The following is a 20,098-nucleotide window of genomic DNA, read 5'->3' on the forward strand; positions in this document are numbered from 1 at the left end:
AAGCGTGAGCGTCTGTGCCAACCACTGGGGCTGCAGGTACTGCCCACAGGGTGCTAATCCCCCCCGGCCGTAACTGCACCCCCCGGCTCTGGGTGTTTCGGCACACAGGACTGAAAGGCTCCTGCTGTTTGTGCTGGGTGGCAGAGCCAGCCGGATCCCCCCGGGGCAGCTGCAGGTGACCTGAACCGTCCTGGCTTGGGACACTGGGAGGGGTGAGTGTGGTCCTGCCAGCTGCTGCCCGGCTGCTGTCTCTGGGGAGCTGGTGGTCACATCACACGAGCATCCTAGGACAGAGGTGGAATGATAAGCACGCACCAGCACTATGGCACTGGGCTCAGCTCCTGGCCCCAGTGCGAGCTCTGGTGCAGTCTTACCCCTCCGGCACAGAGACATGTGCCACACAGGCAGCCCAGCGAGCTCAGAGCCTCTCTCAGCACCATGAATTATCCCACAGATCCGCTACATGGCATCACTCGGAGCCTCTCTCAGCGCCATGAATTATCCCACAGGTCCGCCACACGGCATCGTGGAGAACTTCCGAGGTGTGGCCGGGCAAGCAGACTGGTAGAGCACAGCCCAGCTCTAACCCGCAAAAACGCCAAAAGCAACTGAGTTATTCTGACTTTTATTTCATTGCTTCTTAGTCCACACAGTCGGTATAAAATCAGAAAAGCAAAGCAAAAAAAAAAAAAAAAAAAAAGAACCAAAAAGAAAAAACAACCCCAAAATGAAACAAAACCAACAACAGCAACACAGTGTCTGGAGTCCTCAGAAGGCAGCCTGGGGTCTGCGCAGGTGCCCGTTCAATTCATGGCCAGACATGTCACTGCCACACAGAGAGAGGACAGACATCCCGCTCCGGCCGAAAACAGACCGACGGGCGCAACCCAGAGCTGTTTCTGTTCCTCTTGACCACAGCGGGGGGAAAAACGGAACGTCAGTTATAAATGCTTTATTAAAAATAATAGTAAGAGCAAGTCTAAGTACAAAAGCAGTTATAGCTCATTTATATTACACAGAATTATTTTTCATTTCTAGCTTGGTTGTTTACCTCCAGATTGTTAACTGAATTTCCAGTGAATAAGGTTAAATGGCTAGCAATATAAGGAATGGTAAATAGATAGCACCATTTCATATATCTGGTATTTGATTTCATAGATATACTGGGTTTGCTTCTTTCTCATCGGTGGTTTAGCTCCACGGCAAGGATAAAGCACATTTCACGGTTGGGAGCATCAGTGCCCCAGCAGCTCGGCTCGGCACGGCACGGCACGGCACAGCACACCCCCCGGCCCCACTGGCACAGGTGCCGGGGGCACCCCCAGAGCCCCCGCGGGCGAAGGCAGACAGCCCGAGCTGGATTGCAATCCAACCTAAGTGATTTAAAAGCCCAAACTCCCAGCGGGTGTGGTGGCAAGGCAATGGGACTTAGGCACATAAGTCATTTAGGCACTTGGGGCAATCAAAGCCTTTGTTCCAAAATCCTTCAAACCTTTAGGAAGCATCTCCCATCAGATCTGGATGTGCACTTCGGTTACCAGGATCACAGCATGTGGCAGGAGTGGGGGGGACTAACCCTCCGGCTGGCGTAAACAGGCGTAACTCCGATTTATGCCAGCCTAAAACCAGTCAGAGCTGGGGTTTTCTGATGGTTCAATACAGGCTGGGATGGGGAAGGAGAGTTCAGGTCAAAGAGGATTTTGCATGAGAGAAAAATCACTGCGCTCTTGTTACACTGTTAGGAGTAATAATTCCTTAGGCACTTGCTTTAGGCTTTAAAACATAGCATATGGTCAACAAAAGCAAACAATACTATGTACATATATGTAAAAAGTGTTATAAATAGGTTTTTTAAACCATAGATACTATATACATCTTCAATTAACAAGTAACCCTTTGAGTGTTTCCTTTTGGGGTCGGTTGGGTTTGGTTTTGGTTTTGGTGGGAGGGTTTATTCCTTTTTTTTTTTTTTTTTTTTTTTTTGTTAATTTTCTTTTCCGTTTTCTCGTCTATTTTCCCCCGCCTCCGTCTCCTCCGTGGACATCATGAGTGCCCTTGTCACACCACACCACCTCCTGCAGCATCACTCGCGCTTCCGTAGGATGACGTAGACGATGCCGCTGGCGAGGGCCAGGGGGAAGGCCAGCCACGCCAGGATATAGGCGAAGCCGTAGGAGGTGTTTTCTGAGGCTTGGTGCCAGTCCGTGTGCCTCACTGTGAAGATGGCCGCACCGGTCATCACGCAGAGCCCTGCCAGGGAAGCACACATGGGTTAGCAACGCCATGCACGGAGCAGTTCCCTGCTGGAAAGCTGGAGCCGGAGTGGATAATACCCAACACCAATATGGGAAACTTTTTATTATTGCCCCCTTGTATCGTGTCTCTTGGAAAGCTACAGATGATCGGGGTGGGGAGTGATGCTGTGGGCTCTGCGCTGGCTGCAGGTGAGTGGGGGTGTCTGCTGGACTGTGGAAGTGAAGCAGAAGCCCCTGGAGCAGGCAAAGCTGGAGCATCACCCGGGCTAACCCATCCTTCAGGCAAGCATCAGGCAGCCCCCTGCTCCGGGCTGCTGCTCCAGACCAACCCTGCTCCCTTGGGCAGCTTGTTCAAAACCCAGAGTGAAGCCTGAGCAGAGCAGCTGCAAGAGGGCACACACAAACCTGGCTTGTTTTAAAGCGTGAGAGCTTCTTTATCACCTGCTCAGGCAGACAGCTGGGGTGAAGGACACCCTGGCCTGGCAGAGTCTGTGCCGTGCGATGCCTTGTCCCCTTCCAGGGCTGAGCGAGGAGCTCAGCTGCAAGCCCCGCTCGCTGCAAGCCCCCCTGCGCCCATGGCTTGTCCCTCTTCCCAGCTCCTGGCACCCACCCTTGCCAGCCAGGGCCCAGCACAGGTCCCCGAGGGCTGTCCGGCCAGGCCCAGCTCCGGTAGGCAGCATTCAAGCTTTGTTGTAAAAACAACCCCTCAACGTTGGGGACTGCCCAGAGCGAACACAAAGCCACCTCTATTTCTGCCCGAAAACAAGCTCTTTCAGTCCATCCCAGCAGTTCTATTATACAGTCGTGGGGCTGTTGTCGGAGCTGAGTTCCAAATACCCTGCACGGACCTCGGGACCACCTACATTTAACCACCGTGATATTTGAGCTGTAATTCCACTTGACACTGCTCCTTTGTTCTGGGAAAGTGCAGAAGTGGGAATATGTTTCATTAACACGCCGCTGGTGCGGTTTCCATTCTCTGAGCACGAGAGCCAACTCCCACTGCCCCGGCCCATGCACAGGGAGCACAACAATTGTCTGCCGAGGCTGGTGGGACAGAGAGCAGGCGCGTGGCCACGCCAGTCACCTACAGACAGCAGAAAATACAGCAGCAATTGTCCGTGCGAGGAAATTGGCAAAATGGAGGCAATGGTTCTGACTGCACTTCTGCAGCATCTGCACTGCTTTCGGCCTGGAGAACACGCTCGGGAAGTGAAGCACAGCTGCATTTGGCTGCTTGCACCAATGCAAGCAATAATGCATCACCGCTTTAGAGCCTGGTTTTAAGAACACCCTCTAGTTTTGTTTTGACAGGCCAGGAGGGCAAATGCTGCCTCAAATGTGTTCCTGCAGGTTTGCACATGCTGCCCTAGCCCCGCAGATGAAGCAGGCTGGGTGCTGGTGCAGGCTTGAGGTCAGCTCTCCAGTGCAGGTTTCTGCAAAAAGCTGTGGGATATGTGGAAAGCGCAGCCCTCGAGGCTGAGCTTACCCTCTCCACCCCTCAAGGACAGCAGCTCCAGGGTGGGAGGGATGACGGGAAAGGGATGAAAGTGATGCTGAAGATGGAGAGAGTGATGGAAAAGCTGGGTCAGACCTGGAGAGATCCAAACCAATGTCTCTCCCATGCTGGGCTTATGCAGCTATGGGAAGTTACCTGTCAATGTGATGGACCCGCCAAGGATGGAGGGGAGCTGTCAAGGGCCTTTTGATGCCTTTGTGATGGCTAAAATCCCATCAGGGCAAATTTAGCTAGACTTCAAGGCATGTTCCCAAGCAGTGTGGAGAAGGTGCAGGGGATGCATCCTGCCCTGCTGCCGCACAACAGACCCGAATGACCTTGTGCATCTCTTCTCACCCTGACCTCCACCCCCCAGCTCCCCTGAGCCACAGCCTAAGCCACAGTGGAGACCAGCCCCTGACCTGCTCCCCGGCTCTCAGGACACCACTGCCTGGCTCTGCCACGCAAGAGCACCCAGCAGTCCTGCTCCCGGCACCCGCTGGTTCAGGTCCAGCGCTGCTGTCTTTCAGGTTCCAAAACTGGAGACCCTCAGCATCGCCAGGCTGCATCACACCGTGAGGCAGTGGAGGGTGATGGAGGGCTTCAGCAAGAGCCTTCCCATCCCCTCCCAGAAGGAGGGAGGTCCTCTCCATCTCTGCTGGAGCTGAAAGCAAAGCACTCAGGTGGGTAAGACCTTGTCCTTGGCAGACCTGCAGCAGGGCTTTGTGGTGCCAGGGCTTTGCAAGGCATGGATAAACACCTGCAATGCCTGAAGGCCACAGGAATTTCTTCCATTGGCTTTAGACAGCAGTGGCCTTCCACAGCAAGCTGCAAGGAGACCACATGAGGTTCAGCTCCTTTGACCAGAACCATCCATACCTCCTCCAGGTGGGATCTCCTGAAATTCAGGGTCACAAAGGCCACAGCTGCCCTGAGCCCCCTCCTCCAGCCCTGATGGGGGAGAACAGCAAGGATGGCCACCAGTGCCCACCTCTGCATGGTCCATCCCAATCCAGACCTCTGCCTACAGGTTCCTCAGGCCACAGGAATAAGATCACTCTTTTCCTGTCCTTCTTACTGGCTGGGGATGGATTTTGACCCATGGCTCAAACCCAACAAGGAAAAAGACAGCAGGTCTATAGCCTGACCCTGCATCCCCTTAGGACACCCAGCACAGCACGGACAAAAGGATTGCAGTCCCATTTTTTCTTCCTCCAGGAATGAGGATTCACCACCGATCACTCAGGAGAGAGGAGCCTTCTGCTCCCAGATCTATTAGACAAGCTCTCAGGCAGATAATTGCATTATTAATGCCCATTTCCCCTCCCTGTGTCCGTGCCTGTAACGTGTTTCTACACATCCATCTTTTCAGAGACAGTGAACTGATCTGAACTCATCACCTGCATCACGGCCAGGCAGATACACTTATAACAGATTTCATGCCACACCTGCTAATAAAGGTTAGCCCTGAACTTTTCCAGGGTTTGTGAAGGTCGGTTGCTTAAAGGATGCTCAGAAACTTTGTTTAAATTCAGTGGATGAGTTTTTCCACTGATTTAGGGGCAGGACCTGGAGTGGCTTTTAGTGTAACATCTAAAGCTCTAGCAAACAACTAGTCTCCTTCCCAGACAGTCTGTCATAATTTAGCCAGAACCTTGCTGCACCATTTCATTTTTCTAGTCTTGAATGCTTGAAAATCCTCCCCACTGGTTTCATACGTGGAAACGTAAACGGAGCCCGTGGCTTTACAGCATCTATATTTGGAGAACTGCAACGTAGGACATGAACCGTGGCTCATTTCCAGTGCTGAGTTCTTTAAGAGTTAAAAATAGTATCTGACAGTTCAAAGTCAGCTGGCTCACCCTGCACGCTCCAGCGCTCTTTGCTGAAGTGCAAAGCACCAGGCCCCCTTATGGCAAGTTTATAAATAATCATTGCATCCTCTTTTGCCAAAAGAGGTTTGCCACTACTTCCCCCAGCCCGCCAGCAGTTGCGGAAACCTCGCCCAGGCCAGCGGAGGTGGGTCCCAGAGCCAGCATGGCCGCCCTGGACCCTCAGCATCCCACCCGGTGCCATGGGAGGAGGGGGAGGCAGAGCCTCCAGCCTGGCAGCCCCCACGCCCTGCTTGCCCCAAACACCCACGGTGGGCACAGCTCTGCCTCCAGCGGGCACCTGGCCCCTCTGAAACCTCCCCGGCCAGCACAGCGACCCCCTTACACCTTCCACGATCCAAAGGTTTGGATGCATAACGCCCTGACGGATGGATCTCATCCCGCAGCGTGCGAAACCTCACCAGACCTGAATTATTCATCCCCTCCTCCCCACCCTGAGCCAGGCAGGAGCCAGCTCAGGGGGCCTGCTTCCTGTACCCCAGGGTGTGATCATTCCCACCGTTACCCTCTCTTCTGCTGGAAAGCCCTTTCCCCACCGCTGACAGCCCCATCGATCGGCCCCCACTTACCAGCAAGGATTTGGAAAATTCCAGTAACGTAAAACCGCCCGCCCTTGGTGAGCGTGAACAGCTGGCAAAAGAACAGGAACAGGGATAAGACGCTGAAGATGATGGAGAGGATCATCATTGCTTGGACTGACTGCAGCCATTCTGGGGAAAGACAGACAGACAAACGTCAGCGTGGGCACCACAGATAGCAAGCGCCCACCACAGCCCGTGGCCTCGGCATCCTCCTCGTGCCACCATCCCACCCCTGGCTCCCATTAAGTTTAACAGCTGGGGGATGCAGCCACATCCAGCGCTGCACCAGCTGGTGTGGTCCTCAGCACAGGCAGAGCACTGCCTGGGATGGAGGATGCCATGTGCACGGACCTGCGTGCTGAGGTAACATGAATTGCGGGGCCACACGCTTTCACAAGGAACATTTCTAATAAAATACAAGCAGAGAGACGAGCTCCGGTCTGAAGCCTGCAGAAACCGTGACGAAGCCTCTGCCCCACCTTCACGTCGGGCCCTGGGAGTTCTGCTGTATAGAAACACAAAATCCATGTGCAACAAGCCATGAGACACCGAGCTGGCCAAGCTCAGAGGTAAAATAAATACACAGTGAGTGAGAACACCCTCTGCCCTTGTGGAGTCAAACCTTTTGGAAAAAGCCTTCCCCAGCTGCCAAACACAACTGCCTCCCAGAGCAGACCAGTTAAACCAGCCCCTGAGTGAGTCACTGCCCAGCTATTTCCAGGCTTCGTGGGTGTGTAACTCCCCACGTAAAAAAAAATATAAATAAACAAGCAAAATGCTGCTCCATCCCATGAGCTGCTGCAGCTTGGTGGAAAGAGACAGTGCCTGACGGTACCAGGACGGCGCCCTGCGCACAAACACCTCTGCCTTTGCTTCTCCTTATAGAATCTGAGATCAAAATGGGTATTCACAGCCTTCCTTGAGAGGGTTTTTAAGGATGCAATATTGATTAATTCACCATGGAAGGCAGACAGGACTCGGTACAGGTAAACTGAGACACAAACCACCCAGTGAAAGGCAGAAGAACCATGCTTTGGGCTGGATCCTCGCACAGGGGACAGCGAGGCAGCACTGAAGTCTCAGTCCCAGTATCATCTTCCTGCCAGTTTTACTCCCTGCAGCTTCGCTCCCCCGGCCGCACGCTGCGAGAGCCAGCTTTCTGCAGCAAGTACCTGAAACGCAGCAAAACTTCCACATCGAGCTACGCTTCAGCTCAGCGACCTTCGTGTGGGACTGCCCTGAGCAGCGTCTGCTCTCAGAGGAGCAAGCACGCTTCTCCCCCAGACCCTCGCAAAGCTGCACTCGTGGAGGGGAGAGAGGAATTTGAGCTGGAGAGCGAGGTACAGCCTTCAGCTGGGACAGCAGTGATGATCCATGCCTGAACCCTTCCAGCAAATCCGTGCCTGCAGGGAACATCCTGTGCAATTGAGTAACGTCTGGCGCGTTTGGCTTTGCACCATCAGTCCTGCCCCTGCCTTTGCCTCCCCGTGTTCACGCAATGGAGCAATTCAAGTCCTGCTCACCGAAGCAGACTGAACCCACCCAGAGCGGCCCCTGCTCATTGCAGCCTGCTTTTTCCTTCCCCTCCTTTCCACCATTCCCACACCAAACTGCTCTGCAGCGTTACCTGGCCCTGCTGAAGAGCTGCTGCGCTTCACCCGAGTCAGCGTCGCCGGGTTTACATCCACATGCACCAGTTACTGCTGTTCCTTAGGAAGGAGCAGCTACCACTGCTGTCACTCCCAGGAAATCCCAGCGTAGCTTACGCACCGATGCACAGACAAAATGTCCCACAGATTTCATCACTCTCAGCTGGCCAGGCAGGGAAACCCACTGCCTCACCCACAGCTGACCCCTCCGCTCTGCCCATGCTCGGCCAGGGAGCAGCGGAGGGAAGGAGGCAGCTCAAACGCTGCTAAAATCAAGTCATAAATCATTGCTCAGATGGGATCGGAAAGTATGGTTAGAGGATGCCCAGCTGCTGAATTGCCTTCTCCATCCACGTTCCAGCACAGAAAGGGCTCCCGTCCCAGGTGTGAGAAGCTGAACCTTCATCTCACCATCTCCCGAGCCCCACAGCCCTGCCCCGCTCCGTGTCCTGGCTCAGCCCACGCCTGCCCAGCCCCAAGCCCTGCAGTCAGGTCCAGGACCCAGGAAGCCAAGTCTTTTGTGATCTCAAAGGCCACGGGATCTGGCCCAGAGAGGAGCCCTTTCTGCTCCGAGGTGGATGCTCCAACTGCCAGTTATTTTAAGGAGAAGGCTCTCTAGATGGAAAGCTGAGCTGAGCTGCCCTTTTAATTGCATCCGCCTTCCCGTGACTCTTTTTTGGTTCTGAATGCAAATGATTGATACAGGCTTTGCACAATCCCGTTGTAATAAAGAGCTGTGACAGAGGAATACAAAGGCAGGCACTGAGGGAGAGGGGAAAGCCCACCGTGACCGCAGGGCTCTCAGTGGCCAGAGAGCAGCAATCGCACAAGCTGGCGAGCAGGGAAATTGGAGATAATCCCACAGACCAGAGCTCTGGATCTGCTCACATCCAGCCCTTTGCTGACTTTTATTGGCCTCCTTTGTAAAAACAAGGGGCAGGATCCCCAGCTCATGACTCGGAGACCCACCAGTGCAAGCCCTTATACTCCCATTAAGTCCAAGCCCAGCTGCCCCCAGACTTCAGCTGTATTAGCACAGCTCATTGCCTTTAATTCCTTTGAAAACACCACTAGAATGGTGGATGAGATTGCTGCTTCCTCAACCCCATATGCTCTCAACTCTGCTGCTATTAGTGCTCTCTCCTACCTATAGGCTTTTAAAAATAAAGCAAGTTTGCCACAGGGAGGTCTGCGCCCTGTGTCGGTTGTACCACGGGGCTGTCAGCACTGTTTACTCCCAGGCTGTTATTTGTGGTTTCCCCTGGGCAGTGAGTCGATTATTCCATTTTTCTCCTGCATCTCTTCAGCTCTGTGTTTATCTCTTTGTTCTTCAGGAGGAGGAAGAAAAGGAAACAGAGTGGAAAGGACAGATAACACCCTGCACGCCGCTTCCGGAGAGGACCCGTTGGGAGCAGTTTTCGAGCCCTTTCAGGCAGTCAGAAACAAAGTCAGAAGTTTTTACAAAACAAATTTGAAAATTTCCCTAAGCCCTGCAAGCTCTGATGTGCTCATGCCACCGCTTGTAACAGCGGGGAAAAAGATTTCACCCCAGGGATGCTGAAGACCACGTTCCACTGCCCTGAAGTCTAACGTGAAAGATGGAAACTCAGAGCAGAAATGGAAACCCAGAGCAGAAATTGCAGCTGACCCCACTAGAGCAGCAGATGCTAACCCAACCCCTTCCAGCAAAGCCGCAGCCCCCCTTGCAAGGATGTTTTATACCCAGATGAGGGGTGCAGCTGAGCAGGATTGATGGGGCAGGCAGAAACATGCCCTTGGGCAGGAGCAGAGGGCTTTAAAACACAGGCATTGGCTCTCCAGGGTTTAATTCACTGCTCTGTTTTAGACACCCTGTCCTCTTTTGAGCCAGCCAAGGAGAAAGAATGAAGTACAAACTGCAAAGAAACTTATCTGAGCAATCAGCTTATGTACTCGCTGTAAGACATCACTAGATTAGTGCTGGGCACTAAAACCACCCGTGTGCCATGAGCTGACGGTAACATTTGGAGGAAAGCTTTCCCTTTGCAAACTGCATATGCACTGCATCCGTCAAAAGCAGCCACTTCTCAGGAAGAAAGCACCCACTAAGGAAGTAACTGCAGCACATAACATATACAAAACTAGAGGGAGGGGAAATTCATGCCCACATCTGCATGGTAAAACCTGCTCCTGCAGTGCTGCTGACCATGTATCAGCAGGGTCAGGAGCAGCACATGCACCTACTGGCACAAGGTACCAGCCCAGCTCTGTCCACAAAAGCCACAGTATCTGAGAAGGGTTTTTTCAAAGCAGACTCTCGGGCTTCAAGGTCTGACCAAGAACCTGAACCCAACCTGCATCCTCACCTGTGAAGCAGACAGGTCACATCGCAAGCGCTGGGGCTTGCAAGGGTGTTAAACCTTGATACTCAAACACACCTTAAGAGGGTTGAAAAAGGGTGAACTAAAGATGCAGAAATATTAGCTCAATGGCATCGCTCTTCTGGGCCTGATCTTCAGACTGCTGCCCCTTGGCAACTCGCTGTAGCAACTCAGAAAGTCAAAAAAGCTCAGCTAAATGCAGCACTACTCCTGAGTGGCACAGACCCCCCTGCTGCCTCCCACAGCCCCATCACCCAAAGTGAACATCTCCTGTTGGGGACAACAGCATCACAGTTCATCAGCTGCATCCAGCAGAGCTGCTAACATCTCCTAGCGAAAATCCAGCTCCGTGACACTGCAACTTTCTTCTGCTTTGGTCCCAGACCTCCCACCAGCACGAAATCAAACCTTCCCCAGCTGCATTTGTGGCTGCTGGATGTTCAAGCCAGGAAAAGCAGGTTTTGCACCCAGCAGTTGCTCCTTTCCCATCCTCCTATGGTCGATCCCCTGGAAGGGACCACAGAGTGCTGGGTTGAGGTATTCCTGGAAAAACCACCAGAAAAGGGCGATTTTAAAGGGCTCCCAAAGTGTTTGTAAGGGCCAGGGGATGAGCAGGTGAGAAACACTGGGGCTGCGGGGAGGCAGTGAATGAACTCAGTACTGCCCGAGACTTCTTGGTCCTCTTCTGTAGTTCCTTCAGAAGGAGATGAAACCCCCAAAGCCCTCTGTTCTCCTCTCGTCCTCTTTTCCTCTCAGCTGTCCTCCCTTTTGCCTTCTCCTTGAAGCTGCACCCAAGAAGTCCCCAAGGCCAGGAGATCTGTAGCTCTCCAGAGCTGCCATGTTCAGTCATCCAGTCAGACTGTTGAAGCTCACAACCCAAAGAGGCAACCTCTGATGCTGTGGAGGCAGCAGAAAGCTGCTGGCACCATGAAAAACACCTTCCAACAGCTCCACAATGCCCAAGCCAGCTCCTCTCCAAGACCCTCGGTGTGGTGGCTCCGACTTCCTTTTGGTTTGTGTGTGAGAGTGAGCTGAGGTGGTCGACACGTCACTTCAGGCTCAGGTCCTCCAAAGGGCTTAGGTACCAGCTCCCACTGATTCTGAGTCCAGGCACCAGGAGCAGGGATGGGGAGCGATGCTGCCCTGACCCACAGGCACGTTGCAGGTATACACCTGGTCTGTGGCCACAGGGGCGTCTCATCAAGGCCAAAAAAATGTTGATTTAAGGGGTTTCCAGCATGGTGCTCTGCAGTGGACCCACCGACCCATTCTTCTGGTTTTACAGTCATTGTTAGTCCACACGTCAACTTCTTCCTCCCTTTCTCTCCTCTTCTATGGGCCAAAGCCCCCCACACAGCAGGGAAGGTTGACTGACCCCCTTCCACAGAAAAATGGGAGCCAAAGAGCTCTGAAGCAGCTGAGAAGGAAAAGCACGAGTTCCCTCCCTCTCCTTATCAGATGCTCTTTGTAAGAAGAACAAGAAACAGTAAAAAAATGGCTTTAACCAGAGGAAATCCCTTTAATATCATAGGCTACGTGGTTATGGGAGAAACTGATCTGAAATACAAAATGTTCTCCGGGAATACCCCACAGTTTATTTGAGACAACTAAGGGGCAAGCTGTAGTCACCCACAGCTGGCAGAGAGGGGTTCAGCCCTGCCCCAGTCAGGGCAATGAGGTCGAGCGATGGCGAAGCGGGTGTCCTGGACCCACAGACTGCCATGGGTAAAAGCTGGCTCTTTGCTGCAGACTGCAAAGACCCTGAAGGATCAGATACGTCCCCAAATCTTCTGTACATGCAGTCCCTGAGCTGAACGGGGCCAGCTGGTGGCTAGAACCTCAAGCGTAAAGGCTACTACACAAACAAGCTACTCGTATTTACTCGTATTTACTGCAGGGCTCGTCATAACAGATCCAGCATCTTAGACCTGGGGAATTTCTCGCTAGTTTGCAGCTGCCCAGCAGAAGTAAAGCAAAAGGCTGCGACGGTGCTGTGCCCGCAGGCTCAGCGAGACGCGCAGCCTAAGTGCGGCAGGTTACTTCAGCATTCAACAAAAAGCTGAAACCACTTTTTAAAATCTTTGCATCTTTAAATCTTTGAACTTCTAACTTGCAGGGGTGACTAGACTATTGCTTCCACCTCACCCTCGTGCACTGGGAAGTGTCCCCTCGCCAGTGACAAACCCTCCAAGTCTCAATCCACTTGGTGCAGTCTCAGTCCTTCCAGTGGGCTGGAGGGGAATCTGCTCCCATCTCTTTTTGTTGAGGTATTTTATACTCACTAGCAATACTGGAATTAGGCATTGAGAAGTAATTTTCCTCAGCGCAAGGCTTCACTGAAGCCTAGCAGCGTCGTTTTCAGTCACAAAAAGGATACAGCAGGTTAAATGGCACCTCCATCTCTCAATACCTTTTCTATGCCATGTGAATCCAGCCTTGCTGGAATAAAGGGTCTGAAAGAAGGGCAGCAAAGCCACTCGGGAGGGGGGGCTGACAGACCAAAAGCAATGGGGGTTCAGATGTTTCAGTTATGCATTTTAAAGTGGAGAAACAGCAGTGCAGCTCCTCCTGGGAACAGCTGATGGGTCAGGGCACCGATGCCCCTAACTCATGCCAGGGATGAAGATCTGTCCTGCCTTCTCCAGCCCAAAGAAAATGCATTTCAAGCACCAGCAGTGCTGCTTAGGGCCCCACCTGCCAGAGCAAAGAGGGACGGTCAGTGTGCAGAAGAGCGGGGCAATGCCCCGGTGTGAGGCAGTGCCTGCCCCATCGATGGGAGGTCCATCCCTGCCCACCCAAGCTGTCCAGGGCAGATCTCCATGCTGGACAACCCACCTGGGCTTTGCTTGTGGCCATCACATCAGCAAATTAGCAGGTGCATCACACGGCCCATAGCACTTAGTAATCATGTGGACTGGCAGCCTGCACATTTCCCAAGGTTTAGGGTTTTCTTTTCCCTTTAAAAAAGCCAAAAAACCACCAGCCTGCCTGCGAACAAGCCAGTCATGTGAAAGCCACAGAGCAGTGACAGGAGAAACTGTGGGAAAACAATAGGAAAAATGTCTCCTGATGTTACAGGAGGATGTGGGGATCTCCAGGGAGGTTCCCGTTCCTTCCCCACATTCCCCACTCCCACTGAAATCAGAAGAAGAATAGTAGAAAGTAGCAGAAAAAAAAATCTTCTTGCCTGCATGAAAATTCAGTTGTGGAAGGAAGAGGACATTTTTGGAGGAAAAAATACCACCATCTGCAAATTTGGGGTGGAATCTACTTAAGAGCAGTTGGGCGGTGCAGGTCCGGCCGTGTGCCCCGTGTTTGCAGCGGGATCGCACAGCTGGGCGCTGGCGCGCAGCCGTGCCGACGCACAGTTCTGGGATTCAGAGCTGAATTCTTGAGATAAGTCTTTTCCAGGAATGTCTGACAGTGCAAACGAAGCAAAGATTGCAACATTTTTTCCATAGTTCTCGGCCTCTTGAAAAAAAAAAAAGGCATTATCTAACAAGCAAATGCAAAACTCAAAGCAACAAGCAGGCAGTTGTAAAAGGTGAAGAAGTGGGCATCTGCCCCCGACCTGGTGTTTCATCCTCCCTCCCTGCACACATTCCCACCAGGGCTGCTCAGCCCTCACACATGCACGGGGTTCAAACCCTGCCAAGAGGAATGTGGGAGGTGGGCGCTCAGCCCCCTCCAAGGCCAGCTCCAGCCTATACCCCAGGTCTGCTAATGTCCCAGGAAGCCCCGGTCTGGGGTTCTGCAGCCAACTCTTGGGCTGTTCTGCTGCTTATTCCATCCCGTGGGATAATCTGTGAAGTCTGGAGCACAGTCCCCAACCTGCCCCTGTGTCCAACACAAGTGCATCTTGCTGGCACCTCGTTTTAGCAAGTTGAGTTTCTCATTGGGCATCTGCATAATGGTCATGGAAAGAAAAGGGTCCCTGTGCAGCTGCCCCCTCCTCACTGTTCTGAGACCGAGAGGGGCACCGCAGCACAACACCCCCCAAAGCCCCCATCCGTGCTGAACACACAAGACCCCACCCTCCCTAATTCCACATATTCCGAGTACTGAGCACCACCCCTTCCCAAAAAGAGAGGAAGAAGTGACTGCACTACAGCGGCCACTGCAATGGCCAGAAGAAACACCGTCTCTACGTCAGGACTAAGTTCTGCCAAAATTCCCAAGCGAGGATTTCTTGCTCTTAGCCCAGAGCAGACCTTGGCACTCTGCAGTTAACCATTAAGTACCCTCCTTGGCACAAGAGAGAGAAACAAGTTCTTACAGCTTTCTACAACTGAGTGTAGCACGCACAGCCGTTGGAAGAGATTTAAATGGGAATGGTTTGCAGTATTTGGTATGGGATCTTTCTTATCTTTTAAAGTAAGCATATTCCTAGCAAAGAGCATATGAGGAGCATAACAAGGTTGAGGGAGGGACAAGCACAAGCCTCAGAGGTGTCTCGGCCACAGTATCCTTGCCCTGTGTTCCCACTATCGCTTCACATAGTGACCGGCCACAATTCCCCCAGCAGCGTGGGGTGGTGGGAGCAAGGGGCCCAGAGATGGGCAGCGGGGAGGGAGAGAGCAGGGATCTACTGGAAAGGAAGCCACATGGCAGTTTTGTTCTGGTTTTACAGACAGATTTTAAAAGCCTTGTGCAGGCCTAGGAAATATCTTTTAATTTTGTGTTCCTACAGCACCGGTGAGCTCTGGATCCTGCATCCAGAGTCCCACCAGATGAAGACTGGTCCTGAGTAGCACTGCTCCCACACTCCTGTCACGGGTGGATGAGGCACAAGCCCTTGCCCAAGCAAAATCCCCTTCTCCTGATGCCGGAGCAGAGCCTTCATATGAACAAGAGCTGTCAGAAAGCTCTTTCAGGCTCGAGCACCATTGCACCTCACTCACAGCAGCCCGCTGGGGCACCTTATCAACCAAACTCAGCTGCTCAACTGCATTCTTAGCAGGGTCATCTTGACTGTAGTCCCATTAATGATAAAAAAAAAAAATCATCCCTGGAAATGATCCAGAGGGAAGCCCTTCTTTGAGCAGTTTCTGGGAGCAGGGCAATATAGATGCACAACACCCAACGGGACAGTCAGATGTGGAGGAAACGATCCCAACTGCTTTTTGGACAAGCCCCTCTCAACACCGATAACTCCTCGACACGCAGCATCCTGCAAACACCCAGAATAAGCAGTGCAGGTTTGAAAAGCAAAAGATTTGGGGAGGCTTTACAGCCCCGGGCTCTGGGACTCCTGGGGGCCATGGCTGCCTTTTATTTCAAAACGCAAAGTCAGCAGTTTTGGAGCACGGATGAATGGCCGTGAAGCAGCCTGCCTACGCTGCAGATAGCCAGCACTAGCCAACTGCTGATGAAGGACATGGCTCCAGAAGGCTCCTCGGCTGGGACAGGATCCAGCCGCTTCCTGGCCAGCCTGGACACCACCAGGCGTCAGCAGAGACCAGCACGGCAGCTCCGCTCCCAACCAGAGCAGAGCCTGGGCCCGTGCAGGGGAACAGCCGCTGCTTTCAGCCCGGGGGAGGTAAGAGGGAGGGCGAGCATCAGCATCCACCCCCCTGCGTGGGGGAACCACGAGTGTTTTGCTCCCAGCAGGCTGGGGATTAGGGTGACCCGCATCTCCAAAAACCTCCGATAGTCCCCCATCGCCGCAACCCTTTGAAAGCATCTCAGTGTTCCCTCCTTGTCGACCTAGTGCTCCCAGTGCGACCATTCCGTCTTTGCCGACACCACGCGGCATTGGTTTGCTCCTGTGCCAGGACCATGTTTCCAGCACAGTATGACTGTGCGTGCAGTGACATCGCCATGATTCACAGGTGGTTTCACTGGGGGAATCTGTTTCCATGGGAAAGCAAAAGCCAAGCTAACTGAAAACGAATGCTGGACACACTGGCATTAGCCCTGTCTTCTGGGGAAACTGAGGCACAGGCTTGCCTGACACCCCGAGCACAGATTTCTCATTCCTGGTACCTCTGTATGCCCTGGAAACTCTGTCACAGCATCTTAGCAACTACTCCTCCCCTGCTGACCTCAGCAAGCACTTCGCTGGGCGATGTCACCCAGCGTGACATCAGCCTTCACCCAGCTTGGTCCAGAGGCGGCTGCTCAGCCACCCCAGCTGTGCAGGTGCCACCGGGCACCATTTCAGCAGCAGGATGAAGAGCCTGAGCACTCAGCACATCCCACACACAGTGCTCAACAGCCAGCTGTAGGGTGAGGCGTGTACCTGAAACCTCAGCCTGTCATAGCAGCAAAAAGCAGTGCAGCTTTCCAGGCAGGGACACGCTGTCAGTGGGGTACCACGCGCATCTTTGCGACACCCTCACAGCCGGAGCAAGAGGGAGGTGTGCCAAAATCAGTCCCTCCACGCCCAGCAGGGCGATGGGTGCTCAGCAAGCCCTGCTCCAAGGACTGCCTCGCGTTTGTACATCCGAGTGAAATCAAAACAGGCTGATAACAGGACACCACCCAACAGGGCTTGAGCCAGTCGCCTCCAGTGCGGCTGAGTATGCCAAACACACTACCACAGTGCTACCAGGAGCTGCCCCGCAGCTCGAGGGCAGAAGGGCAGAGCAACGGGCACTGGGTCTGGTACCCACGCTAAGCCCCATCACAACATCAGGGACTGGTAAGGTGTTAGGGAGCCATCTCTCCACTACATCCCCCCACCGGGACATCAACGACGTGGAGTCCTGCCCCTCCATCTGGGGACAGAGCAGAGGAGGCAAGGGGAAGGGCTGGGAGGGAACAGCTTTGGGGGTGCAGGAAAAAGCAAGAGGGGATCACAAATAACCTGCACAGGCAAATCCCCCCTGATTTCCCATGTCCAGGGAGGTCACTAGAAGTGATGGGCAGCACCAGCCCCGACTGCTGGGCAGCACTCACCGTTCGTGGACGACGTCAGGCAGTGGAAGACGCTACCAGAAGTGCAGTTCTGCCAGAGGTCTGCCGTGTGCCCGCCATTCACCAGCCATTGCTGCAAAAGAGACGCAGCCCCGTGAGCAGGACCCTGGCAGGAGGCAGCAGGCAGCCGAACGCCCCCCCACAAGGCTTCGGCACCGGCCAGCCCCAGTGCGTACTGGTACGCGCGTGCCTGGCCAGGCGCTCCCAGGCACATGCTTTTCTTTGGGGCGTTTGGGGTTTGGAAAGTAAATACTGATATTTGCTTTTAGCTGCTTTTGCCTCAACGGCAGAAAAACAGAACTTCTTTATTCTCTTTAACATGGATCAAGTCCCACGGGGGACGTGCATTTCCCTCCCCTCTGCTGTCCTCGCCTGCTGCCAAGCCGGGCTATTTGAATGTTTCCACGTGATTTCTAACGACTCAGAAGATTTTTGTAACGTCTTCTACTACCATTACCACTCCCCCCCCTCCAAAAAAAAAGAAAAAATAATAATATGGGAAAAAAGAACCTGGTGAAGCAAGCCTGGAATTCACTAGCTCCACAAAACTGCTGCCTTAAAACCAAGTCAAACCTCTTCCTAAGAAGATTACACATTAATTGGGCTTAAGACTGAGCGCAGTGCTGGGAACCCTCACTGCAACATCCAGCCCTTCCCACTGCTTGCAAAACTTAAGCCTTGAAAATCACCAGCAGGAGCCCATCTGGGTTAGGAGACGGAGGCTGTGCCTAACTCACAGCCCCAAAGGAGCAGAGCTGGAGAGCAAAACGCTGGTGCTGAGCAGCCAGTGCCCAAACCAGCCCCCTTTCCAGGGGTTTTACCCACACTGGCTGTACTGGTCCTGCGGGCTGAAGCCCATGAGCAGGCGGAGCTCCTTTGCGAAAGGGGAGGGCAGCGTCACCCCCAAGGAGGGTATTTTGGGTGCTCTGAGGCTGCTCCCTGATGCGAACCAGCGTGGGGACGATGAGGAGATGGGCTTCATCAGCACCGATGCCCTGAGCACCCGCTGCCGCACGCAGCCCAGCACCCCACCAGTTCCACCTGCCAGCACAAAGCCAGAAGGAGCTCTCTGTGTGAGATGCTCCAAAATTCCACTGCTAGTAAGACCAGCAATCGGCAAGTTTCCTGCTAAAAGCCAGGCTGTAAAATAAACCACAAAGAAAAATAACACCATCTGCTCTTGCCATGCCGTGCCCCCCCCTCCCCCCCCAAGCCGCCCCTGCCCTGCCGGTGCCGGAGGAGCCCGCACTTACGCTGACGATGGTGGAGACGAAGAGCAGCACCAGCACGGTGACATGGAGCACGATGATCCCCAGCAGCAAAAGCAGCATCTCGGCGGCGGGCAGCGCTGGAGGGGACAGGGATGCCGCTGGGCGCGGGGCCGACCCGGGGCGGCAGGAGGCGCACGGCAGCGCCTGGACCCGCCCGCGCCGGGGGATGCTCGGGCAGCGCCCGGCTCCCGGCTTCCCCCCCCGGCCCCTGCCCGGCCCCACCCCCGGAGACCCCCGGGGGCCCCTCCGAGCCCTTCCCCCGAGCCTGCTCCCCCAAGCCCTCTTACCGAGGGGGCTACCCCCCGCCCCGCTCCCCTGGGGTCTTACCCGAGGGCGGTCCCCCAGCTCCTCTCCTCCGAGGGGGGGCTCCGATCCCTCTCCCCGAGGGCACCTCCGAGGCGGAGGAGGGGTCCATCGCGGCGCATGTCACCCGAGGGGCTATCCCGGCCCCTCTCAGCTGGGAGGGGGGTCCCTTGCCCACCTACCCAAAGGACCACTGGGGGTGACTCTGCCTGCTCGTCTCCCCAGGGCAGGCTTTCCCCGGCCCATCCGCCCTGGAGACCCCCGGGGGACGGTGGGGTCGGGGCGTTTACCTCGGCCTCTCTTCTCCGGCGGGTGCCCTCGGCCCATCTCCCCTCGGCACCCCCCGCTGAGGCTCTTTTGGACCCTCTCCCCGGGGAAGGGGGGGGCTCTCCCCAGCCTATCCCCCCCTCGGCACCCCCGGAGAAGAGGGGAGGGGGGCTGCCCTGACCCCACTGCCTAGAGGACCCCCGGAGCTGGGGGCCTCCCTCAGTCCCTCTCCCCTGCGGACCCCCGGAGGGTCTCTCCGGCCCTTCGGGGTGCCTGTTGCCCTCCCCGGGGAGCGCCCCGCGGTGCCCCCGCAGCCCGGCTGGCGGAGCGGGCCGCCCGGGCCGTACTCACGTCGCGGCGGAGCCGAGCGGAGCGGAGCTGGAGCGGAACGGGCGGCGGGAGCGGGCGGCGGCGCTGACAAGTTTCCCCTTTAACCGGGGCCACCGCCCCGCTTGCGTCTGCGGGACAGGGAGGGCTCTGCGGCGGCGCCCGGCCGCTCCTCCTATAAATGCGGCAGCGCCCCAGCCCCGGCCCGCCTCCCCCGAGCGAGAGTCACTCAGCGTCCCATCCCCATCCCCATCCCCATCCCCATCCCCATCCCCATCCCCATCCCCATCCCCATCCCCATCCCCATCCCCATCCCCATCCCCATCCCCATCCCCATCCCCATCCCCATCCCCATCCCCATCCCCATCCCCATCCCCATCCCCATCCCCATCCCCATCCCCACACACCGCCGTTCCCGCCTTTGCCCTCCAGCCGCGCAGCGGGGACATGTGGGGCGACACCCACCCCACGGCCTGCCTGCCCCCCTACTTCTTACCCACGACGCGCCTCCTTACTTCTTACCCACGATGCTCCCCCCTCAGCGAGGACCCCTGGCTTGGCCACGTGTGTCTTGGGGGGCACTGCGTGTCAGGGCAGCCGGCAGGGAGCCGGGCTGTGCCCCACGCAGGATGTGGCCAGTGTCCCGCAGCTGGCAGCTGGGGCGGGGGTCCTAAAGCAGATAAGGGGAGGGCTGGCAGGGGGTTTCCCCTTCCAGGGCTGCCAGGGGACGGGGCACAGGGAGCTCTGCTGCATCAGGTGGGTGCCAGAAGCAGGGAC

General features: G+C 55.1%; 1 protein-coding gene across 1 annotated transcript; it reads right to left on the bottom strand.

Annotated features, from left to right (window-relative positions):
• Window positions 1-937: 937 nt before the first annotated feature.
• PMP22 (peripheral myelin protein 22) lies at window positions 938-19,474 on the bottom strand. The gene is made up of 5 exons (XM_040580269.1): window positions 19,346-19,474; window positions 18,407-18,501; window positions 17,136-17,226; window positions 6,215-6,355; window positions 938-2,250 (listed from the first exon to the last, which is right to left on the bottom strand). The coding sequence occupies exons 2-5, from the start codon at window positions 18,482-18,484 to the stop codon at window positions 2,084-2,086; spliced, it is 477 nt and encodes a 158-aa protein (XP_040436203.1). The 5' UTR covers window positions 18,485-18,501; window positions 19,346-19,474; the 3' UTR covers window positions 938-2,083.
• Window positions 19,475-20,098: the final 624 nt, after the last annotated feature.

This window comes from Falco naumanni, chromosome 1, assembly GCF_017639655.2.
Source record: "Falco naumanni isolate bFalNau1 chromosome 1, bFalNau1.pat, whole genome shotgun sequence".
Taxonomy (NCBI): Eukaryota; Metazoa; Chordata; class Aves; order Falconiformes; family Falconidae; genus Falco; species Falco naumanni.

Coding starts and splice junctions, on each gene's coding strand:
- PMP22 (XM_040580269.1), bottom strand. CDS start 18,484: ATGCTGCTTTTGCTGCTGGGGATCATCGTGCTCCATGTCACCGTGCTG. Junction 17,227..18,406: donor TCGTCTCCACCATCGTCAGC/GTAAGTGCGGGC, acceptor TCTCTTTTGCAG/CAATGGCTGGTGAATGGCGG. Junction 2,251..6,214: donor AATTTTCCAAATCCTTGCTG/GTAAGTGGGGGC, acceptor CTTCCCTGGCAG/GGCTCTGCGTGATGACCGGT.